At 42.3% G+C, this 26,034-nt stretch overlaps 1 protein-coding gene across 2 annotated transcripts in view; it reads right to left on the reverse strand.

Moving 5' to 3' along the window:
• Positions 1 to 553: 553 nt before the first annotated feature.
• PHIP (pleckstrin homology domain interacting protein) overlaps positions 554 to 26,034 on the reverse strand; it is a 108,645-nt gene continuing 83,164 nt past the window's right edge. The window contains exons 26-40 of one of the 2 annotated variants that reach the window (XM_066604870.1): positions 23,692 to 23,816; positions 22,278 to 22,360; positions 19,719 to 19,830; positions 17,743 to 17,804; positions 17,193 to 17,345; positions 16,979 to 17,099; positions 16,296 to 16,421; positions 12,452 to 12,524; positions 6,296 to 6,346; positions 5,589 to 5,738; positions 5,096 to 5,248; positions 3,595 to 3,758; positions 3,217 to 3,467; positions 2,660 to 2,821; positions 554 to 2,525 (exon numbers count right to left, since the gene is read on the reverse strand). In XM_066604870.1, the coding sequence (XP_066460967.1) occupies positions 1,807 to 2,525; positions 2,660 to 2,821; positions 3,217 to 3,467; positions 3,595 to 3,758; positions 5,096 to 5,248; positions 5,589 to 5,738; positions 6,296 to 6,346; positions 12,452 to 12,524; positions 16,296 to 16,421; positions 16,979 to 17,099; positions 17,193 to 17,345; positions 17,743 to 17,804; positions 19,719 to 19,830; positions 22,278 to 22,360; positions 23,692 to 23,816 (2,505 nt within the window). In that variant the 3' untranslated portion in view covers positions 554 to 1,806. Of the gene's footprint in view, positions 2,526 to 2,659; positions 2,822 to 3,216; positions 3,468 to 3,594; positions 3,759 to 5,095; positions 5,249 to 5,588; positions 5,739 to 6,295; positions 6,347 to 12,451; positions 12,525 to 16,295; positions 16,422 to 16,978; positions 17,100 to 17,192; positions 17,349 to 17,742; positions 17,805 to 19,718; positions 19,831 to 22,277; positions 22,361 to 23,691; positions 23,817 to 26,034 lie in introns of both variants that reach the window. The other variant, XM_066604862.1, reaches the window with a different exon arrangement.

Genomic DNA, 26,034 nt, shown 5'->3' on the forward strand with positions numbered 1-26,034 from the left:
AGTAGCTGAACGATGGATTTTAAATTCACCTTTAAATAATCGTTCAAGTGAAAACTGCACAATGCCAGCGTTTACATGTAGCGATTATCGCTCCTTTTCGGTTGTTTGAACAAATTTTGAGCGATAATCGTTACATGTAAATGGGCCTTAAGGCTAGAAATCACTCAAATATACATACAGGAAATAAAACAGCAGCAAAGTTATAAAACATTTACTAAATAGTCCGCCTCTTTCATACAGAACAAACAGGATAATTTCCATTAAACAATAAGTTTAAAGCTGCAGTGTATCATAAATGATTAAGAGTGTTCCTTATTTAACAGCATACAGTTGAATACATTTAGTTAAAATATAGAAGTCATTTTAATATACATTGTTTAAAGGGAAAAAAAAATACAAGGCACACAAATTAAATTATATTTTGCCGAAACCCTATTTACTTGTCAGTGTAGTATGAATGCAGGGGAAAGCATTACCAAAAATAAAACTGTGTGCATTGACATTACTTTCAAAAATCAAACTACACATCTTTTAGAATCAAACTAGACAGTGACATTTTAAAATTGCTTTTTAATTCTAAGTGAGTCTAAAAAAATCATGTAAAAGTTTTGATACTTGGATTATAAATGCGTAACGTGTAAAATGCTGTATTACACATACTTGTATACACATATGTACATGTTGTATTATGTACACATTTTTTGCCGTTAAACATGTGAGAAAATAAACATTCAAATATGGTAATTTACCAACAAAGCAGTACAATCTCAAACCCTAAAATGCTCACAATACTGATCATCACAATAAGTTGCCAGTAGGTATCAAAAAGGTTTCCCAATTCCTTTATACCGTCTGCTAAATATACATGTAGATTTTTATTTTCTCTCTCCTGTCTATACAGAAATGAACTGTTCGATATAACTGTAATTTGCATTTTATGTCATTTTTTAAAAAAAACCGTAGGCAACATGAGGATACCAATAAACCAGTACTTCTAAAAGTCACATTAGCTGGATATTCCCAGCAGGTGGGTAACACCAAAAATATATAAAATATAAATTTATATAGACTGCCCCATTTAACTTCCAAGCTATTACATTTCTAATGCTTTAAAAAGTCTCTTAAAAGAACCCTGCCCACTGCATCTTAACAACAAAAGTACCAAAAACAGGAAGTGAGCACAGCTTACACTATCTTCAATGCAATATACAAGTTATTTTGTATGTCTGCTATATACAGAGATTGTGCGCGATTCAGACAATCAGAAGTTGTAGGCTTTATCTGCATTCAGGTCTCCGTCTTTGGCACACTAATCCGTTTTATTGATTGGTACTAGAATATAGGTCTGAAAAATTAGACGCAAATGAAATATCTTCCAATGTGGATATATAAGTATATATCAATATATATAGATATATATGATCTTCACTGCCTATGTACAGGAAAATGCACAAAGCCTTGGGATACAGTGTATTTTCCCCCACGTGTGAGGTAAAAAATTTGTTTTTGCCATTCCTTATGCAACAATATTCCCTCATATGTCCAATATTTTTACCTTTGTGCAAAACCCAAAATGCATTTACAAGTTGGTGTATATAATTAGGATGAACTTTGTTCTGCCTGATCTTTCTGAGAAGTACACATACTGAAAATGCTTACAATTTATCCATAGGCAATAAATAGCAAATTTTTTTAAGATTAGAAAAACACCTATGAAAAATGTCCCCTTCCCCTGGAAGAGTTTTTTGTTGTCTTTTATAGCAGCGAAAAGTAGATATACTTCAGTAAAGCTGCACTTCCGTACATTTACCAGCCTATTAAATTTGCTTTAGCTTTCTCTGTTAATTTTCGTACCCTTCCTCTGCTGGAGGTTCCAAAAGTCAAAGAAGTGTCTTCAAACAGCAGCTGTCTTTGCTCTTCCTCAGAGTCTTCTTCATTGTAAAATGCAGTTCTTCTTCCCTGATTTCTAGTTCTCATTTGGAGTTCAGAATTATTAATTCCTTCTGAAGTGTCTGGCGATTCATCCATGGGCTCTTCAGTTTTTTTGCATTTACTTCTCGTTTGTATTTTAGTATTTTCTAGTCTTCCTTCCTCCGACTTGATCTGTGTTGGTGCAGGTGGAGGAGGCGGCAAAGGAGGTGGAGCAGTTGGCTCTAATAGCTCTGGTTTTACTTTTGGTTTTCTTCCTCTCCGTTTTTTTGGTACCTCGTTTTCATTCTTAATGTTCACTTCCGAAATGCAAGTGGAAGTAGTTGGCTGTTCTTTAATCTTTTCTGGTAATGCAGTAGGCCTATTAGGGGTTTGGGGTACAATTTGTGACTGATCATCATTCCTAGGATATTTTGGTTTTCGGCCTCTTTTCTTGGGTACTACTTGAACTGCGTTGTTGGAATCGCTGTTACTGGTTGCATTATTTACAATAACCTTTGGTTTACGGCCAGGACGTCCTTTCACAGCTGGCTTATTTGGCAGACTGCTGTGTCCATTAACCTGAATACCTGATGGCAAAATCTCCTTCTTTTCAACTGTTAAGAGAAAAGAAAACACGGATTGCTTACTGTTAAGGAACAAATCTGCATTAAAATATCTGGCCGTTCTAAAATTACTTTCAAGATTATACCAAGGCTAATCCTTATATTTAAAAAGAGCTATTGCCAACCTTGAGATGAACTGGTCAGGCCTTTCATCCTGCGCTTCAAAGGTTTTTCTTTCTCCAAAGTGTCTTTGGGTATAGCATTCTTTGCCACTTGGTTGTTAGTTGGCTGGCCGGCATTGTTGGCAGCAGTTTGACCTCTGGGATGTTTTGTAGGGTTTTCCGATACTAACAATGGATAGATTACACAATTAATACAAACTTCCCCTGAGAGATTTACAGAAAATGCATGTAAACAGGTATTTTTATAGAAATTTAATAGGACTAGTATAGAATCCTATGACTTCTAGTAGCTCTTATAAGGCAATCTTCAGCACCTACATAGACTAGGGGAAAGAGGGAAAAAAAACACCAGAACACTGTATTAACCTGGCTTTAAACAAACATTCTCTGTTCCCACATCTAGCACTTTTACATCTGTGTTTGCGCATTAAAAACACAGACTGTCAACGAAAAAATTCACATGACTCTTCTACATGAAATCTGTAATTAGAAGTTATTCCTATGAAATACACATTACTTGAGTCTGGTTTGAAATGTAATATATTTTTATCCATAAATACCTGTCTTTCCAGGAGTGGCAGTATTATTGGGTTTCAAAGCCAGAAGCTTAGGTGTAGAAGATGTAGATGGTTGACCAGGAGAAATCGGCTCTATGTGACGCTTGCAGCTCCTTGTTCGAGCCATAGGACTTGACTCTGTTCCCTTGCCGTTTATCTGAGTAGTTACCTTTTGAGGAGCGGATCGTGGAGGTACTGACACTGTGCTTTCTTGTTTTTGCTGGTGTCGTACGTATTTTCTTTTCCTTTCAGGGCTAAAATATATTTTTTTTAAAAAGCTTTTGTAATACGCAATCAGAAAAAGCAGAACATTCTCATGTAAAAGTTGCTTCATGAAACAACAATCGAATGACTAAAAGCTAAACAAGTTCTCTGTGCTACCTTGATGCTGCGCTACTACTGGAAGAGCTGCTTCGATTCCTTTTCTTCTTGCGCTTTGTCATTGTGTTCCGCTGATGGAATTTGATAGCAGCTTGATAGTCTGATAATATAGTGCTGACACGCTCCTCGAAGAAAGCAGATAGTCGCAAACTCATGCTATATATCTAAAGGAATTAAAATGTATTGATTACTAATCTCGCAGATACATACATATCTAATTTAAAGCTAAAATGTTATACATAGAGCTGGGTTTCTTTGACAAATGGTGAGAAATAATCCCCTCGCTCTCTGAAGAGGAGTGGAATACTGCAATGTCCTCCTCACACGTCAGTCTCACCAGGAATTAACAAACTGATCCAACTAAGCATTATACATCAATGTTATTTGACACAAAGCAGATTATTTAGGATGAATAGAACCCCTAACACACAAGGCCATCGCTGTCAGACACCCAATGCTAACTTTAACCATTTGATGTAGAGTTGTCTGATGATATACTTCTTCTGGACGGAGGTTACAGACCTCCTGGGATAACTATTGGGGCTGCCACTTCCACCAAACCCCGTCGAATGTTTACTGGGTATACTGGATGAAGAGCAGTGGCAATTCCACATCCGTATTTTTCTTAGTGAGGTGCTTTTTCTGGCCCGTAACATAGTATGTAAGGCCGAATGAAGACAATGTCCATCTAGTTCAGCCTATTAATCCTCCCATGTTGTTGATCCAGAGGAAGGCAAAAATAAAAAAAAGTGCCCAGATAAATTCTACAACATCTGGGGAATATGGTGTGGCTCATCAACCACAACCTAAACACAAAACGCATTTCAGCAACTGATGGGCAAAATGAGGTCTCCGACCTGCCTAGGTACCATATAGATCTCCATAGGAATGGAGTTTTATATTCTGAATTCAACAAAATACCTAATCATTTGTGTTGTGTTATACAGTGTAACCTGTTTTAAGTAATTTGAAGAGTTGTATACTTGAAGCATGTTATACTAGATTTGTCACTGAGTAATATAATTAGATATTCAATAAAATTAAAAAAAAAAGTTTAAAAAGTTATTAACTACTTGATGTTTATATAGATAAGAATATGGGTTAATGCAGACAGCCAGGTTGGATCCTGCTGCGAGAATTCTCGCAGCGGGATGCGACCCGTGCCTTCTCTCTGCTCTGCGATGTGCCGGCTGGTGCACAGCCGCACATGCGTAGAGCAGAGCCGATGCGTCAGCGGTGATGTTTCTGTGCGGGCCACTGCGAGGCTCGCACAGAAATAGGACATGCCGCTATTTGTTTACCGCGCGAGTTTTCACGCAGTCAAATCACGGCTGTCTGCCTAGGATTGCATATACCAATGCAATCCTATGGCAGTGTGCACGGGCAGAAATTCTACGGGAAATCTTGCTGCAGAATTTCCGCCCATGTGCATTCACCCCATCTCTGCTGAAAGTCTAAGTAAATCAAAGTTAGCGTGAAGGGAATATGAAAATTGGCACACCTTAGATCTTTTGCTTGGAGTATAAGATTTTGAGTTGCTGAAAATCAACCTTACATCCTTGCAAAGTTCAGTTGGAGAATCATAGCTACCAGCCTCCAATTTCTTCTTAACTGTTCCAAAATCCATTGGAGTATCGATAATATCTCGATAGTCCTGAAGAAAAAAAAAAAAAGAAAGAAGCTAAACTGAATATTCAATTCACAAGATAAGTTGTTAACAGCAGAATGAAAGTCATTTCAAATGGATAGCATATTTTGAGACATATAAATCCAGTAATTTGGGGAATAAATATGTTTTAACACAAAAAATTTCATATTTTTAGCCTCCGGTAACGTGCAAACAAAATTAAATCGCACACAAAATGTGAATACAGTACATCACAAATATGCAGACTGCATGAAGAAAAAGCATGTTGTGTACGCTGCAACGAGCACTATTTAAGGGGTAAGCTATCAGAACAGCTCTGAATCTAAATGCAGTGGTAAGGACTTACCGAGTACTCAATAAGATCAACTGGTTGTCGGAAAGGTTCAGAATCTTCGCACTGGAAGATCAGATTTAACAACTCCTGACACTGCTCCTTCCACGACTGCAGATCATAAGAATGTGCTCTGCTTCGTAGTGTGCGCCTTGGCTGGTATTCCTAAAACACAAACCAGCAACAGTATAGTAGTTGTAACACACTATTTGGTGAGAACAGGATACGCTGAATTGAACAGAATAGATGGAAGGGTGAGTTCACACCAGGTTTTACCCTATATGTCTGGCTTCCATCATGGAGGTCCGTCTATATCATCAAAAACTGCATCCAGATGAAAGAACCATTAATTAAATGGAGACTAATAAGGTTTCCGTTTGAGCAGGGCTCCATTCATTTCGGCATTTGTGCCAGAGAGACTGTTGTAGTAGACTACGCCATGATCTCTACTACAATTGCTAGAAATTAAAAAGTCCAGGTCAAACAGAGACCTTATTGCCTTCTGTCTCAGTAATTGAAGCCTATGGTTTCCATCTGGATGTAGTTTTCAGTTATTCAGACACAGGGACAGAGGCCTGACAATAGTATTTCATTAGTTCAGGTGAGTAAAAAAGAAAAAAAGTTTCTAGTTGATATAACCCTGGAAAGCTAGAGATATACAATAACTTGCATCAGTTATGATTTTGCTTTTACAAGCTACGTAGCTAGTTTATTAGCTTCACCTTTCTTTTTCTTGTGGAAGTTCCAGGCATATCAGCATCTTTCTCTTCCTCCTTTAAGATGTAAGAATAAAGTCTTAAGGACAGAAGTCTAATAGGTTTATTAACAATACATTTGCCTCTTTTACAGTTATTACACAGGAAGTCTAAAACATTAATAAGTACGGTTATGTTTAAATGCCCTGCTGTTGCCCTATGAAATCACCACCACAATGCAAACTATATACAGCAGGCTGCACTGGAGCAGCAGACAGACTAAAAATTCCTGTTCAGGCTGGAAATTTCACAAATACAATCTTAACCCTTTCCAGTCAAATTTTGGATTCAGGGTTTCTTTTTGCTGCTATACAACGGTGCCATCTGCTGGCTAAAGCCAGTGTGTGTGGGCAGGCGAGGCTCCGACAGCAGAGTGGCTGGTAATAGATGGTAAGAATACCCTGTCGTACGTATTCTGACATTGGAGCTGTACAAGCTTCAGTCAGAATGTAGGAAGACGTCAGACAGTGGATTGGAAAGAGTTAATGAACAATATTTTAATACAAATCAGCAACTGTATAATAGTTACACACTGTAGTTAATATAACCCTGGAACGCTAGAGAGATGCACCAACTTGCATCGGTAATTATTTTGCTTTTAATTTGAAAAACAAAAAGTTGTGCAATGCTAACCGTAATGAAGAATATTTTAATACATATTAACCCTTTCCAATCCACTGTCTGACATCTAAAGACATTATGATTTAAGGCTGTACAGCTCCGATGTTGGAAGACGCCCGTCGGGGTTATTTTACTGTGTATTGCCAGCCTCTCTGCTGTCGGAGCCTATCCAACCTGTCCCCTTATGCAGTACTGGCTTTAGCCAGCATATAGCGCTGTTGTAAAACAGCAGAAAAAGAGAAAGTCCCTTAGGAAAACCCGGATCCAAATTTGATTGGAAAGGGATAAAGACTGTCATTCAGGATTAGCGTTAGTGATTTATAGATTAGTGTGTATAAATGTACAGTAAAACTTCTTTACCCCTTTCGAGGCCCACCTTACTTATTCAGTTTTCCATTGACATAGCCATAAGAGGACTTGCTTTTTGCCAGACGAGCGGTTTATTTTATTTTTGTACCATTTGTACCGAGCAGCATCAACGCAAGAAATGCAGCCTGAAAGGGGAGGACAATCTTCCATCCAGTACTTCTCCACATGGCGGGTGCGAGAAGGCAGATAATCTCAGTACCGGCAGCTCTTTAAATAACTGCATCGTAAATACTCCCTCATAAGAGGGGTTAATGAGAGATGTGACAGAGTAAGTAGTCCGTCTAGTAGGCATATGTTAACCTGCGCTCCAGAAGAGAATGAGCTTTCTCGTACTGGCCATAACAGTGTGGTCATGAAGATACCAGCTGACTGATATATGAAAACAGTATTACCATGTTAGATATGGACTGACCTATGCAATTATCCTTCCGGCCATTTGACTAAAACAGATTAATGCGAGATGGAATGTAGTGACTTGCTGTACAATAACTCCTTCGTAAGAGAAAATGAGGCCAGTCTGATGCTCCCCAGACTGCGTGATTCTGCTATATAGAATGTAGCAGTAATGTAACGGTGGTATGGAGAGAAGTATTACAGGCCACTCTTCATGGAAAAAGTAACTATATCTATCTGATGGTAGTAAGCACTGCACAATGATAACCTGTACGAAACGTAGTAGTAAAAATGGTTGGATGTCATATAACAGAGTTAATGTAGCTGATTGGGATAGCAATAACCATCTCATAGGGTAGCAATTGTTCAACCCATGAAGAAGGGGGGAGAAATTAGATGGCTTTAATGTGCAGTCAACATCAAATACCGAGTTAAGCAGGAATACCTATGATGTGAGAAACAGATTCCGGCAGAAGTTCATTCATTCTGCCCTAGGGGTAGTAAAGGCAGTTTAATGTCTTATTTTTACTGCATAAATCACATCAATGCATTGACCGTTATGTCTTCAGAAGAGGACATGGTGACCTGATCGCTACCTTTGCAATCATGACACGCATGTGACTGGTCAATAAGAGGACAAGATGTCTGTTTCACTCATTACTATCTAGATATAGCAGTGTTGCTGCACCACATTACTCCATTATGGACAGGAATAAGGCAACGGATGCAACTTGATTTAATCACGTACTCAAGAGTTAAAGTCTCACAGTACTCCTATAAAAAGAGGGTAATGAGAACGGACACTGCTTAAGATACTATTGTCATGTAGTGGGGAGAAAAGGCTTGAGTGGGGTGGGGAGGGAAGGCAGGAATCTCATGTGACCACATGGCTGGCGGGAGGCAGAGCAGTTAATGCTGTTCTGTTCCATTGTCTTCTTGGAGGGAGAAACAGCGTGTCTGATGCAGCACTATTCACCCTCCCCACTTAGAGACAATCACAGAAGTTAGCTCATCCCTCATTCTCAGAGAAAAAAAAGGGACAAATGAAAGCAGAGAAGACTTGCAGAGCAGGAAGGTCTGCCACCTACGGACAACTAAACTAACATGGATTTAGCTCAGTGCCTGCAGGAAGGGTTTAGCTGGTAAGAGGGACTACTTTCTTTGCTCAGTGTCCACCTACTAGTGGCAGGAGCTATACCAAAGATGTTATGGTGTCCCCCAATGAATGTGACGAGAAGAGTAAATCGCTTATGTGTTTGTTCTATATTAATCTGAATCTAATGTAAAGTTAAGCTCCTATCCATACTGTTTCCTACCCCTATCTTCTACCATTTCTACAGTGTATTTGGGATCCGTTAATATGGAGGAGGTTGTTGACAATGTATGTCCCATTTAGATGGAATGGGAATCGTGTAAACGACTGCACGAGCACTGATGTCACGACTAAGGTTATTAGCGCTCATGCAGAGCATTTAGACAGGCAGGGATCACTGCTGGATTGCAGGTTTCTCGCTCAATGCTTCACATTCTATGTGAAGCTCTGAGCAGGGAGCATTTACTCAGCGAGAAGCCAGCGATCTAGCGATGATTTCTATGCTGACAAACGAATAGTAAACAATTTTTTGCATTTACATGAGACAATTATCGTATTGTGATAGCTTGCAAAAGTGAAAACCACTTTATTTACACAAGTTAAAGTGTTTGTGCTAAATTTGTCTGATTGTCATGTGAGATTTGTCTCTGCATGTAAATGAGCCTTAACCTGTTGTCCATATTATCTTTTACCAAAGACAATCTTTCAAACGATTGAAAGATTGACAGTTCTAGTGATCATTTTGCACTAATGCCCATTAGCACTTTATCAGCTTCATTTACATGAAGAGGAGCCTCCAGCAGCAGTTTGCAAATCCCAGCATGTGATCTGAACTTAGCACTCAGTCACATTGTCTTCGCACGGGCTGCCGCCTGAATAGAATGTAATCAGCTGCTCCCATGGAAAACGCAGCATGTGGTACCTGCTATATGTCTCTCGCTGAAGGATGGATTTTATGCTCATCTAATAATCATCGTTCAGCTGAACAGTGAAAGATGGAAGCGTTTTCATGCAACGATTGCTGCTCAAAAGCCATCGCTTGAATGAATTTTGAGCAATAATCGTTGCGTGTAAATGGGACTTTAGTGGAGGAAGGCGATAACTCAAGCTGATAATATAAACCTATAGGGGGTAGAAATACAGACTTCCGCACAGATGTGGCTACTGCGAATAATAAGTTACTGTCTTGCTGCTATTGGAATCACATCTACACCACTCAGTACTGCAGTAGTGTCCTGCACGATGCAATTATTTTTCTGTGTATGCCACAGAATTAAGGAGCAGAATATGCAGTTTTCTCCACCTGCAGTGTGCAGAATATATAACAGAAATCACCAACTAATGAAAAACTGAAGAGCTGCTTGCAGAGTGACAGCTCTCTTCCTATACAGGGCCGGCCCTCGTAGTCAAAATTCAAAGTGTTTATTTGAAAATGATGCAGCATGTCAGAATAAAACATCCACGGGGCGAAAAGCATCCGTGTTTCAGGTTCATGCTGTCTGCGGTTAAGGCAACATGAACGAGATGACAGAATTCCTTTAAACTGAAATGTCTGAACCTAGAGAACCCAACATTCAGTCAAATGTGTCTAAACTTTTGATTAGTACTGTATGCAAAAGATAAAACCATAAATTATAAAAGATAAATTATATGGGTTAGGCCGCCTGCACACGGGCGGAAATCCCGCCGCGGGATTTCCGCCACTGAAAGTTTGCATAGGAGTGCATTACAATACGCACTCCTATGCAGACGGCTGCGGTTTGGCCGCGCGAAATCTCGCGCGGCAAACAAACCGCGGCATGTCCTGTTTTTGTGCGGGGCACGCACTCACCCGGCCGCTGGCACATGAAAGAGCCGGGGTCGCCAGGCGCGGGAGAGTATGCGCTCGTCCCTGCAGGCTCTCGGGTCGGGTCCCGTGGCAAGAATTCTTGCTGCCGGATCCGACCCGCTCGTGTGCAGGCGGCCTAAAGAGGCTTTGGCAAGAAAGCCCTGGTGCAATGCTAATACAAACTGCTGTAGCAGTTTTTTTAACCAGGAAAATAGCTGGTTGCCTTCCCTGCTCTGATCACAGTGGACTGATGACTAAAAGGGCCATTTAGACGGGACGAATGTTGGGAAACCGATGCCAGACAATCGTCCCTGTGTATCCTCGTTCCCGTACTGTTGCATGGAAGCTAGTATCTTTGGCTGGCTCACAGAGCAGCCAGCATGGGGGCGGGTTGCTGCAGGAGATTTCTCTCTAGGAAAGAAATCTCCTCCAGCCTCCCCGCTGTAAGCCAGTGATACTAGCTCCCGTGCAGGTGCACTGGAGCTAGTATGTGCTGGAACGAGTGTCGGGTATCGTTTGCCCAACATTCCTCCCGTCTAAATGAAGCTTTAGTTGGCTATATATCCTTTGATTGCTCCTATCAGCCAAATGGCACAATATTTTTTGTATCATTTGGGCTGGAAGTAGTATGGATCTGTCCATATAATATGCTACCCTTACATAGGGTAGCATATTTAAATTGGGTATTCCGGGGCTTTTTAGACTATTTTCTATTCATAACTGACAGTCATCAATAGATGATCCACAGAAATCCCTACTAACTAGTAGATTCAAAGAGCAGCAGTTACTCCAGTCAGCCGAAAGCCCTGACCACACTGCAGCGGCTTGGGCTGGTATTGCAGTTGCAGCTCCCGGTGAATTTAATGGGAGCTGTGCCTGCATTACTAACCTGGGCTGCTGCACTGCAGTCACAGCTTTTTGTTTTCTATGCTGACAGTAGTGACAGCAGCCCCAGGGATCAACTGATCGGCAGGGATCTTGAGTGGTGGATCCCCAACAGTCATCCACTGATGAGGTCATGTCAGCCATGAATAGAAAAAGATAAAGTCCCAGAACACTCTTTAAATGATCAGCTTTAAAAAAAAAAAAAAAAAAAAAAAAAAAGCAGTTCGGTTGTTGCCCAACTCTGCACTTTATATCCTAGATAGTGCCTGGGTGACATGGTCATAGAGCATTATTTATGGGCTGGCCCCATGGACAAAATGATCACCATGTGCCCCATTGTGTCAATTCCCCATTCTATTAAGGCTGGGCTCACACGTCCGTATGTTTACTACATATTACATGGGCTTTGTACGCCCGTGTGATACGCAATAATTCACAGGCAATTACGTTAGCTCACATTAGCGTGTCGGAATTACGTATAACACAAAACAGAACGTAGAATGTTCTATTTTGCCGCGTATATATACACACACAAGACAACCCATTGCTCTCTATTGTCGCGTATATATACACGCCCATACACAATAACGTGTGCGCGGCAGGTATACGCGTCATCGCTAAGCGACAGTTTGGAAAATATATATTTAAAAAAAACCACAAGTGTACTGCGTATGACCACATGCGTGAGTACGCGGTCATGTGAAGTACAATTTCGCTGGCATACGCGGTCATACACAGGGTCATGGCTAGCTCCACAACTGTAAAACAGTGCGGAAGCCCCACAGCGTTTTACGCTTAGGACGGTGTGAGCCCGGCCTAAGACTGTAAGCTGTTTAGTCTCATTTTTATATTTTCATTTTACTTTTCAGATTATTTAGCACCAACAAAATCTGCATGATTTTACAAAGATATGTAGTCTAAATTAATACTTTACCTCATCGGAGTCTGACAAAAGCTTCTTCTTCATGATATTGTACTGAGGAACAATATTGTAGCAACTCTGATCCCTGTGTGCAAAACAACTGTGTTAATAGACAAAGGCAACTGATGCTCGATTATACAGGAAAGCAACAACGTTTTATAACTTACCATAAAATCACTTTGTCACGTTATTGGGGAACTCAGCAAGACCTTGGGTATAGCTTCTGCCACTAGGAGGCGACACTAAGCATACCCCTCCTGCAGGCATAAGCTAGCTCAGTTTGTATGCAAGCAGTAGAAGCAGACAAGTAGGATACGACAAGGATAGTTACCAAATAACAATGCTTAAGAACTGTAACTCCTTCCAACACCATGTGCAACTGCACTGAGGACACTACAACCCAGAGGAGTATATGTTACAGTCCTAATACCAGACTGGGTGGGTGCTGTGTCCCCCAATGAGCAGGATGAGAAAAGTTTTACGGTAAGTTATACCAAAAATCCTGTTTTCTTGTCTGTATCATCGGGGGGCACAGCAAAACCTTGGGACGTTCCAGAGCAGTGCCAAAGGGGGTGGGAAAATATAAGAAACCGCATTTGTAAAGAAGCGCAATAAGCTCTTCAACTGCGACTAGGGTTAATGGTTGCCCAGCAAGTTCAGAGACAGAGCATAAAGGGCCCGAGAAACGTTCCCATCCATACACAGAGAGAGCCCCTGCGAGGAGCTCCTGATTAGGCACCTGCTTGTCCGAGTAATATGTGCCGTAACACAGCCTGAGGGTATGAGGTCCCTGGCACGGTAACCCTGTACGGCTGCGGAGTGGAGTTAGTACAAGCCCACCTTGGAGATTCAAGGACACTACTTGGGTTGTCAGGAGAACCATCAGATATTTAGGACGACTGCCACTTGCGAGCGGTAATATTGCATTCTTCAAAGTCAGACAAAGACCACTTGTAACTGGCACGTCCCCTATCCGCATGTCATCCTGGACTCAGGCACTGCGCTAAGGCTGCCTGCAGGGAACTGCAGGAGGAGCAACAGGGCAGCTACCAATAGGGAAGGCTCAACCCAGAGCGGAGATGGGGAGAGATGCATCCAGAGACTCCCTGTGCAAGTACTTTTTCCGGTATGGAAGGTACCACAGGCGTCAGCAAGCCCAGAATCATGCTGATGTACATTGGGCAGGGGGGGCTATGACACCTAGACCAATAGGGCGCAATAAGGATGTGTGGGAGGGGGGCGAGCTGTGCATGGAGTGGACAGCAGGCCTCCATAGCAGCGCTAGCCAGCCGCAGAACCTGGCATATAGGACCCTGCGCACGAAACACAAGCCGCCTCGCAGATCACAACAGGGATTCCTTGCACAGCAGCCATTGACTGCAAAATACGCTGCACAGTGCAATATATACACCTCGACTGCACTAGACAATGCACAGCACCAACATAAGCAAACCGCTCGGTGGCTATATACACATGTACAGTGGCAATCAACAGGCCGCACGGTATACGGAAAATGTGCAGCGACCATATGCATAATGCATAAAAAGCACATGGCGGCATTGACCCAAGGCGCATGACGGACACAGACATAGGCCGCACGGCACAAAATCATAGGGTGCACAATATGCACATGCCACTCAGCAGCAAAATGCACTATTTTCTTGAGTTAATGGCTGCAGCCATGCTGTCCAGGTCGAAGACTGCCGCAGCAAGGGCGTGTGCCCATTCAAGCTCGACCGCCTGGGTGGTAGGGGAAACTGGAAAGGACGCTAAGGAAGACTGCCAAGATGGGAGGGTATTCTGCACAGCGGGGACTCATCCTGACCGCATGCAATTGTTGTGCTACAGTGAGCACAGGCGTAAAACTTGGCTCCGACTGTAGCTTGTCCAGAACCTTCTGGTCTGGGGTCGTACATGGCGTTAGCACAATACCGCGCACAGGATCACTGGGAGGTATCACTGCAAGGGAAGCTGCAGGAGAGGTACAGCAAAGGCAAAGCTGGATGGCCTAGAGTTGCTAGGCCCTCGTCCCACACGTTCTCGCGTTCACCTAGGCCGGCCCCCCACGTGGGTTCGGCCTACAGTAGGCCTAAAAACCGGGACCTAAATTTACATCAGAAGCTGGCCTCCACTGACATCCAGGGGGGCGCCGACCCTCACGAGGACCGCGATGGCAGTACGCCTGTCGCGGCTTTCCACCGGAGGTAGGCCCAAAATCCACAGGCTAAGTTAAAAGGCGCACCAGTTGACCGCCAGACACGGCGCCGCCCGCGGGAGGTTCCCAAACACCATGATGGCCACTAAAAACGGCAAGGTAGCACCGTGGAGGTCAGGACCTGGTAGGCCCAAAAAGCCTGTGCCCAAAGTAAAGGCCGCAGTCACTGGCGAGACCAGCCCTGGCAGCGCTCGCCTGCATCAGCGGGAACCCCAAGAGCCCTGCTCCAACATCAGTGCCCCCAGGTATAGCATGGGGGGGGGGGGGCTGGTCCAGCAAATCCTCTTGGAAATGTGATTTGAGGAGAGGAAGAGATGTCAGAAAAACAGGGGAGAGGAGAGTGGCAACTGAGAAGGGACAGAGGGAGAGTAATACATTTACCTCTGTATATTCACCCCTCTTCCAGAATATCCTCCAGAGATCCGTCCCCAGCCATGTCGCCTTCTGTCACAGCGTCAGTCTCCAGAAGTGTTCCCCAAGGCACTAGCAGTCATGGAGGATAAGAGTTGCCCCAGAGCGGGATACACTACAGCTGGCGGGCAGCGATCTATTGCACAAAGCATGATCGTGACACCTTTTCTTCTTTGGGTCAGACGTAAACAGCACGGCGGAGACACCGTACTGTTCGCACTCCCAGTTGGAGAACAGGGAGGCCAGGAAAAAGCCCTGCCTCCCCGTATTCCCACAAACGGATGTCTTCCCTGAAGACCTAACACGTCTGCCTCCTGCAGACACCAAGCTAAAAACTGACCTTGTTTATGCCTGCAGGGTGAAATAGCTAGTAGGAGGAGTTAGCACTTTTATTCTTAGTGTTGCATCCTAGTGGCAGAAACTATACCCAAGGTCTTGCAGTGTCCCCCAATGATGCGGACGAGAAAAAGCCTACTGCATAGTTTCAATGCTTTAGACAATGCAACTTTCCAAACTCCTACGGGAAAAAAAAATTAAATACAACAAGTTTCAAACTCATAACTAGTGCCCAATGTCCACAGGTGGTGGTGGTGGGGGATCTGATTTGTGGAATCCGCGCAGAAGACCCCCAAATGAAGCCGCCCACAGGGAAACTGTGTCTGCAAATGAAATAAGGTATGCAGATTTGATTTGCGGACCATGGCATACTCCATTTCACTGCGGATCCCACACGGCCGGCTTCCATCAAAGCCATCGAATTCGCGGCCCATCCGCACTTGAATTGCGGACGGGCCGCGGATTCCGTGGGAAAGCAGGAGTTTAAAGAAAGAAAAGCCTCCAATGCGCATGTGCGACGGCACTGGCCAGTGCTTCCGCACACATCCACAGTAGAGGTTAGAAGACCCAGACGTGCAAGCAGCAGATGTGCAGTGTCCTCGGCCGCAGGCAGGGTCGGATTCCACTGCGGGCTCCCGCATGCAGAATCCGATCCGCCAGTGGACATAAGGCCTAGGTCTGTCCCTCTCAAACGTTAATGTAACACAGTTCCATCTTGCATGTTTAGACCTTCTTTGCTCTCACGTATTGCATCTTTTATTGTAGATTTTGTAAGCACTTCATTTCTCTGCAGAACTGATCTCTCTGTAATTGTTACAATTTGCTATTCAATACTGTGCAATGGAAAGCACTGTGGAAGTTCATAGGGCAATATAAAACAAAACTATCACTTACTTGATGAAGTACAGCAGAATATCAGTGACAAATTTAGCTGACTTAACTATCGGACTTCCAGGCTCATTAAACGTGCGAGTGTTATGCTCAATGTATCGCACTTCCCACATAAGAGAAGAGACACGCCTGCAAATTAAAAGGAAAAAGTAATTTGATTACATACATTTGTATAATAAGACCATTTATTTCTAATTTCTCTAATGATAGATCGATAGATCGATGCATCCTATAACTGCATACAATGTGTATAGCATATGTTTGTAACACTACACAGGACAGAGCTCCAATGTCAGAGGCTGTTCCGCATACGTATATTACACTATGCAGGACAGAACTCCAATGCATATATGCATCACAGCTGTTCTGCATAGTGTAATATACATATGCAGAACAGCCTATATATTATACATATTTATGATGACCCTTTCAGTCGAGGCCATCTTTTGGTCACTTTATGGATCTTTGTTCTCCATGCTTTCCTATCCTTGACTGCTTCTTTCATATATATGTATAATATACATATGTATGTTACAGTAAGCAGAACAGAGGTCTGATATCACACTTCTCTCCTGTATACTATAATATACGTATGCAGAAGAGAACTCTGATGACGGAGCTCTCTTCTGCATAGTGTCAGAAAGAATTGGAAAGGGTTAAAATCTCTAAATATGTGGAAAATTCACCTGTAGAATCTGTTTTCTAACCGCTCTTTAATTGTACTGAGATCAGTTGGATAGGCCACAACAGTGCTGTACATTGGGTAAGCTTGAAGGTCTACAGGAGCCACAAAGGCAGCAGCAATATCTGAATGGGTGAATAATGAAAAATAGAAAACAGTTAGAAGCTCATCTACTATTTAAACACTGCATCTTATAGAATCAATCACTTTAGCAGTACCTAGAGTCATCAGCTGGTTAATTCCACCAATGATTCTTTCGCATTCTTCATCTCTGCTTCGACTTCCCCACTCTCCATCGATAGATCTGTACAGCAACGATCGGACTTCAGTTTCTACTAAAGGTACGCTAGTACCCAGCTCTTCGGGAAACACTGCTAATAGGTAAACAGGAAAAAAAAAAAATTGACTTGATTAATTTGATTTCAATGGCAAACTGATACTGCGGGTTGAATAATCTTCGTCCACATCAGCTTCAGAAAAATAATGGCAGTTGAATGGAAGCCATTATCTGGCGCTTCCGGTTTTGTTCGGGTAGTTGCTCAGTTCTTAGGATGGAGCAGAACAAGGAAATCAAATCAACACAAATGTGGACGAGCCAGAAGTGAAAAAAAACCAAGAATGATCAAGTAAATGTTGAATCATGCAGGTTTTTGTTTTCCCATTTCCCCAATTTATTCTATGGGAATTACATTGCTTGTCGTCACTGGTTGCATTGAGGATTCAAAATTGAAGAAAAAAAAGACACATTAACAATTTGAAGATACAAACCGTTATTGGGTATAACTTCCATGTCCCAAGGACTCATCTTCTCCGTGTCACCATTGTCCCAACTGTGGGGAGGGGAAAAAAATAAAATGTCATCGCGGGCTAACATATACCCTTGTATATGATTTACCCAGACAAAAAAAAAAACAAACATCTGTGATATTATGCATTTTAGACACAATTTACATAACTGGTCGGTGTAATGTGGATTCATGTGGTGACTTTTAAAGCAGAATTTTTATATTTTTATATACACACGCACACACACACACATATATACATTTTTTTATTTTATTTTTTTTTAACGCTTACATTTTCTTTTTACTTCAGGTGGTGTCAAAAATGGAAGAAAGAAAAAAAAGGAGTGGGGAGCAGTTTGGCTGCTAGACTGAGCTGCTGCTGTAATGTCCCTTATGGGTCCTCGTGGTTCAGGAGTTCTGCACTTAGACAGCCAAACAGCCAGCTACACGGGGCGCACCGGTTATACTGCTCTCACACAGACTGCTTTTTACCGTGATTAGCACAGCATTTGAAATTGCGCGAAAATCACAGTACAACACTCCCATTGATTTTAATAGGGCTTCGAAGACCAGCGCTCGAATGTGAAGTTTATTAAGGCTGCGCTTTTCAAGCACGGTCTGCTCTATTTTTGTGCCTTTTAACACACCTAATCGCAATGATAGGGTGCGTTAAACGCTGTCAAACTCTGTAACATGCTCCCCAAATAGTGGTAAAACACTTCAGTTTCAGACTCTGCGCTTTGTGAACATATGTGTGAGAGTGGCCTTACTTACATCTCAAGGATACTGCGGGAAAGGAAAGGGGGAGCGGACGGCCGTGAATCCAGGCGTGCCTAATAAACTGTTTTTGTCATGGTCCCCGCAACAAGACCAAGATGGCGCAGCCGTAAGCTCACAGGGAAGCTCTTCTACAACAGAGCCTGTGCAAGGCTGACCAGAGAGCAGAGATTCCATGGAGCGGCAGCAGGGGAACAGCTCTGAACCTTTGCATGGTGAGGCTTTCCTTCCCAGCTATGCTCTTCTGATCGATCCTGCACCTGGAAACTCAGGACGGCAGTCCCGTGGAAATCAGGCAGAAGTCCACTCAGCAGCATCTACTCGGCCACATGGTGGTTGCAGCCTCTTCTCCCTTTGCTCTACCGTTCTAGGATTCTATATATAAGGGGCTCATTCATAAGACTAGGCCACTAAGTAAAAAAAAAAAAAAAAGAAATTGGCTTTCTCAGCAATTATCATTGATGAGACAATCTTGATATGTTGCTGAACACCACACTGTGCTAATACGTCCCTTCTGACAGCTCCGGAGTGCCAACCTTGCAAGTGTTCACGATGGTGTTCTAGTGTGAGAAGCCGTATTCGCAGCGGTTAATAGGAATAGTAGGCGATTCCCATATGGTGTTTTCCCAAGCTGCTCATGCTTTTCAGAATATTGAACGATCCTCTCTATGGGTTATTTGTCGAGGTTGTCCTGATCCTGATCACCTTGTGTGCATGCCCTCATGCAGCCACAGGTCCCAACACCTCCTAACAGTCTGGTCAGCATGGCCTAGGTGGCAGGCAATTCGTCAATTCGACCATCCAGCTTCTTGCATTCCAATACTGCGCCCCACTCAATCTTTTAACTGGGCGAACACGCTTCGATTGCATCATAGAAGCGTGTCTGGTGGTCAACAAGCTCTACACAAGAAAAAGAAGTCCACTACACACAGGTAGCCTCTGATAGCTTTTTATAGGCCAAGAGAGGAACGGGTTTTAGGGCCTAAGGTGGCACGACTGTTCATCTAATCACATCACAGCTCAATCATTAGTATCTCTGCCTGAGGTGGAAATGCATGTCAAATTTCACAGCAAAACAACAATAACTCATTTTAGGCACTTGATTTTTTTTCCCTTTTACAAAGAGTGTACATTGATATACAACTACTAATGAAAAAAAAGGTCAAATCAGTAAATGCATACCAGACATTGTAGCACTGGAAGAGGCTATCCGGATAATCTGGCTGTAGTGGCTCCTGGTTCTCAATAGTTCCAAACCACCAGGCATCATCGATTACAGACCGAAATCTGTCCCCTACCAGAAAGGTATTAAAACATTAGAAAGAAGGAAAGAGTATGTGTTCCAATTAAAATCTGTTCTTAAACTTTTTGCGAACACCTGGACTTCTCAAAATAAAAAAATGATTTAAAAGCTTTTCTTTAGCAATTTTTTTTTTTCCATGTTTCTTTCACTTTTAGATGGCTTTTCAAAAATACTTTTAAAATTAGAGAATAGTGGACACTTTCAGTGATACATGCTCCAACACTTTCCTCCCTTCTGCTGTGTGATCAGTGCTAACTCTGTATTTTGTACACGGAGGTAGTCTACTTCTTCTTACCCCCATTTACCACTCTAGTCTGTGTAGTGTCTCAAATCCTCCTTTTCACGGCTGCAGAGAATCTTCATCTCTATCACAGCAGGATGCAGCTAAAGGAATGAATTGCTAGAGAAATGCCCCCTTGTGACTAACAAGGAAGCATACTCTGCATTTAAAGAGAAAGAAGGTTTCTACAGCGACATATGAGGGGGTTCTTTACTGTAAGAGCAGTGAGACAATGTAATTCTCTGCCTGGGGATATGGTGATTGCAAATTTAATAAGGGTTCAAGAGGGGACTGGACGCCTTTCTTGAGTTATACAATATATGTTATAATCACTAATAACTTCAGAAGGATCTGTGATCCAGGAAAGAATTTTTTTCCCCTTAAATGGAGAAAATTGGCTTCTACCTCATTACAGGGTGTTTTGCCTTTCTCTGGAACAACATTGGGAGTTAATAGGCTGAGCTGGATGGACAGGTGTCTTTTTCAGCCTTACATACTATGTTACTATGTAATAGTCTATGTGCTGAAGAACATATGGGTAATATTAACACATGGAAAATTTATTGCAGAAATTGTTGTCAATGTCTCATTCATCTAAAACAGTAACCGGTGTATATGCTCCCCAAACCAACACATTCCGATGTAAGAAATCGACCTTTCAGTCAGATATTTCTGCAATGAATATGCCACATCCTAATCTACCCCAAGGCCACTTTCACACATGCGTTCAGAAAACTGCACTCAAAATCACAGCGTTTTTGAACACACGTCACAGCGTTTGGCAGCGCTTTTTAAACGCACCCCACCATTGTGATGGGTGATTAGAAAACGCTACATTCGACCGCAGGTCTGTGAGGCCCTTTGAAATTAATGGGAGCGTTCTACCGCAGTGTTGAAACCACCGCTGTAATTGCAGTAAAAATGGCATTTGTGAGAGTGGCCTAAGGGTAATTTCTACAGATAAAAACTGACTTCAGAAGGCTTTAATCCACTGGTCAGAGGTGTTCTCCCATGGCAACACCTTATTCCCCATCCACTGACTTCCATGAGAATGGGGATTCATAGGACCAAGCAATGAAGACAGTGGCAGTCGCACATGCACACTGCTACTCCATTCCTTTTGGTGGGACTGCCAGATATAGCAAGTTCCAGCACTCAGCTATTTCCTGCAGTCCCACTGAAATGAGCAGAGTGGCAGTGCGCATGTGCAAAAGCTTCTGCCTTCGTTGCAGGGTGTTGCAGATCCCTGTTTTTGGGATCGGTGGGTGTTGTAGAGGTCAGACTCCGACAATAAGCAATTTATTGCCTACCTTGTAGATGTAGAATAAATGGTTTTTGTGGGACAAACCTTTAAAATGCTAAGATTCTGTACACCATAACACAATACACGGACATGACAGCATATTCGTGTATCAGTTTTTCCTGGAGTGTCCTTTTTTTTGAATGAAGGAAAAAAAGGAGGAAAACAAAAAAAAAAAATACACACACCAGTTTGGGTCTACAGCTCATACTCAAACCTATGAGTCTCCATCCATGTAGACCAGGGGTCCAGTCCTCAGGGACCACCAACAGGTCATGTTTTCAGGATATCCTATAGTAAGAACACCTGTGGCAATGTCTGAGGCACTGACAATAATTACATCACCTGTGCAACACTGAGGAAATCCTGAAAACAAGACCTGTTGGGGGTCCCTGAGGACTGGAGTTGGGGGAACACTGCTTTAGATGACAGATTGTTAGGCCACTCTCACACAGGTGCTTTTTACGGTAGTCGCGGTACAACGCTCCCATTGATTTTAATGGGGGCTTGCAGACATGCGCTCGATCGTGCTTTCCAAAGCTACAATTTTCAAGCGCTGTCTATTTTTCCCTGTTTAGCGCACCTCATCACAAAGTAAAACCGCATTGTTTTGCTGACGGTACGTGCGAGAGTGGCCTTGGTCTTATCCTACCATTTTGCTCCTATCTATACTCTTTCGCTAATATTCAGTAGAACAAGAGTCTTAGCATAATAAAGACAATTTATCAGTCATTCAAGTTAATGTTGTGTGTGCATTCAGAAGCACACATGAGACTGAGAAATCCCTATAGGAACAAGGACTGTTTTCAGAATACATCCTTATAAACATTTTCATTGACTAGAGCCAGCTATACATACCTACGCTCCACTGTCTACGTCGTGCTTCATCAAATTGCTGACGAAGAACCAAGAAGTCGATCACATCCGGCATATCATGGTATCTGGATCAAGAGTGGTACAATGTCAGCAGTGATATTACCAAACTTAGATTAAAATAGTGGATTCAAGCAACAGAGAATAATTTCACAATGCGCTATGGACCGAAGTACTGTTCTATCTACTGGAATTTAATAGCAGTGTCCACTTTCCCCATCAGATATTGATGGATTTTTTTTATGGGACACATTTACTATTAATGTCTGATTGGTGGAGGGTCAGAGCACTAGAACCCTCAAGGCTGCCTAGAAAAAAAGGCCACAGCTTTATGTAGAGTGCAGCGGCCCCCTTCAATTGGTTTTTACTTACAGTGCCACTAGCAAATGCTGCAGCAGCAATGGCTCAGAGGAAAGCCAAATACAGTGGTGCCTTGGGTTAAGAGTTTCATTCGTTCCGTGACGGAGCTCTTAACCCAAAACACTTGCAAGTCATATCAGTTTTCCCCATTGAAATGAATGGAAAAGCCATTAATCCGTTCTGGATCACAAAGCTCTCCTACTGATTTCAATGGGGATGGTGTTGCCCCATTGAAAGCAATGAGACGCCGGCACCCCCACAGTGATTTTTGGTGAAGGGCTTTAAATATAAACCCTTCCCTGAAAATCATCCCTAGCTGTAGTAAAAAAAAAAAAATTGTCTGTCTGTCTGCCTGCCTGCCAGCCAGCCAGCCAGGGCGCAGGCACGTTTAGCCGCCGCTTGTTTTCCCTGCACTGCTCTGAAGCTTTTCAGCAGGTGGAGAGTAAAAATGCAGGGAGCACAAGCAGCAGCTAGACATGCCTGAGCCCCTGCAGTGGTGGACAGGTGAATATATATTTTTTACTAGAGCTAGGGATGACTCCCAGGGTAGGGCTTATATTTAAAGCCCTTCCCCGAAAATCACTGCAGGGGTTGTCGAAAGCAATGGCCTTCAATTGGGCCACTGATGGCAGCAGCAGCAGCGGCCCAACTGAGAGCAAGGCTTCTAACCCAGGTTTTGCTCTTAAAATCAGAGCAAAAATTCGGGAGTAAGCCTGCTCAAGTCAAAAAAAACTTGTAAGCTGAGGCACTCTTAACCCGAGGTATCACTGTAGGTTTAGATGAATTATTCTAAGCTTCCTAAAAGATTCCCAAATAGTAAGAAAATACATTATAACTAAACTCAAATAAAGTTAAATGAGAGCAATTTTACATGTAGTTGAATTGTATGCCAGCAATTCCAGAAAATAAAAATATTGAAAACATTACAAAAGTTTAGAATTTGTCTAAGTCTCTGAGCTCTGCAAGGGGCATAGGCAAGCTACGCAATTCTGTAAAACTTACATTTAAAATTAAATAAAGTAAAAACTAAACAACTCACTTCATTGTAAATGCACCTCCAGTCAGTTTACCAGTGTCTGAATCAAGGAAGGCTAGCTTAAGGCAGCAAAGGGTAGGTAGGCCCACTTCATATTTAATGCCAACAATCTTCATGAGTTCTTGTTCCTTTAGAATTTATGTTAATTAAAAAAAGGAAATGTAGTTATTTCACTGTAATCTCATGCACTTTGCAAGCCATAAAAACTGCAGTGGTCCTTCAACAATGTTAAATGGTTCCAGGATGACTATTATATGTTGAAAATATTGTATGCTAAAACCATAACTCCATAGAAAACCAGTAACTGGTTCCAAAGCCACAAAATACTAACCAAAAGTAAAGGTGCTTTTACACGGGACTATTATTGTTCGAATTCCTGCGATCCACCGTTCAATGTAGTAAATGCACGCACCAACTGAACGAGAAGCTGTTCGCTTCTTGTTAGTCGTCCAGATTCCGTATGCCGTAAAATGAACAATGTATCATTCCACTTAAACAGGCAGTGGTTCACTAATAAACGTCTGCCTGCTTACTGTGAATAGAGGCGGGTCGGTTGGAACGATCCCCGATCCGTTCCATCTCTATTCAGTCACTGATGCACGTTCTTGTGTAAAAGCAAAGGAATGATTATTCCCAAGACGACCTGTTGGGCATCTCCTTCATAAGTGTGGATAGGATTTGTAAAATCCCCAATACTTGCACCGTAAATGCTGCAGAATCTCTGAATTATGTGAATATCTTAAGGGTGGTTTCACACAGATTTTTGTGGAAGTTTTTCACACAGTTTTTATTTTTTTAACCAAAAGACGGAATGAATCCAACAGGAAAGAGGACTGTCAGTCATCCCTTTATAAAACACTTCCATAAAAACTTGTGTGTGAAACGACCATAAAGGTAACAGAGTTCAGCCAACTTTCATCTTATGCTATGAGCGCCTTTAGTTCTTAAACTCCACACAAAACTAAAAGTACAAGTGTAGAGCCATGCAGACTTTTTGCGACAAAGTTTTCCATAGAGATCAAAACATGCCATTTTGTTATTACCCCATGAGGAAACAAGCCATTACTTTTGCCCTGTACTGAGACAGAGTGGTCACAAAGTTTGCAGTCAAAAAATATTTTATCTCAGTAAGCAATTGAAAGGCATCACCACCTTCTTTGGTCGCCTCTTATTTGCTCCTTACACATCCATCTCTAAGAACTTGCTCATGCATTCCCACATCCTGGAGTTCAGGCCCCCAACCAGACTGTCCTCCACATTTCACTAGAAAAATTACTCAAATATAAAAATGAACCTTTATGGTTACAAAATTAAAAAGACCGTTTTAAGCACCACATGCAATATTCCTATTAGCCCGTAGGGAAAGCAATGTTTAGAATATATTTCCTTAGTCCTCACTAGTTCATCAGGGGACATAATTAATAAGGGTATTATACCGCATTCATATGCAAAACAATTTAATCATTAAATCAGCAAATAATTCATATGCACGGGATAGAGGCACGTAATTAGTGTATGAATTCATCAAAAGCTCAAGATAAACATTCAGGATGGGATAAAGCAGATAGTTCATACACAGTTCAGAGGCACATAATTCATTCATAAATTCATCAAAAAGATAATAAAACAATAAATATGACAGTGATCAAGTCAAATCCACTTAGCTACACCATTAGTGGTGACAAGACCTCCCAGCAAGTGGTTGCACTGTGTTCAGCACCATACGCCACAAGTACTTGCTGGGACACCTAGCCATTCCAAGAGAGGGACTGTCTGGTAATGCACTATGGCCCGCAGTGTAGTTATATTTGGCCCAGGAGAGATTGTACTGTAGTTGTGGGAGAAGGCCTAATTCTACAAATCCCACAATGCTCTGCTGGTGCGTTGGTACGATAATCAACACACACACACACACACACACACACACACAATGGCCAAACGATAGATGGAAAATATTCTGCTTCCCAATTTTCTAGAAAGCTTCTATCTGTTTACAAATATATAGGACAGACCTGTGTGTGGAGCCAACATGACTGTGACCAAAGAATATAACATAAGAAGACACTAAAACAAAACACCATAACAAGTACAAAGAGAGTCAAAAGAGTGGATTGGTGGCCAGGATTTGGGAGAAGATGCGGCAAGAGAACTGTGCAGATGAGTTAACAGTTAACGATTCCTGATGTATGATGTAGTGATTGTGTGGCAAAGCCCTGTAGATGGAACATATTATGAGCACCATAGCACAAGTAGTTAACTTCACGGCTGGGTTCTCACCGGGCAGAAATCCTGCAGCTTGACCGAACCGAAAAACCGCGAGATTTCCAACGGATAAGCGCAGCTTCA

Source organism: Eleutherodactylus coqui, chromosome 1, assembly GCF_035609145.1.
Source record: "Eleutherodactylus coqui strain aEleCoq1 chromosome 1, aEleCoq1.hap1, whole genome shotgun sequence".
Classification (NCBI taxonomy): domain Eukaryota; kingdom Metazoa; phylum Chordata; class Amphibia; order Anura; family Eleutherodactylidae; genus Eleutherodactylus; species Eleutherodactylus coqui.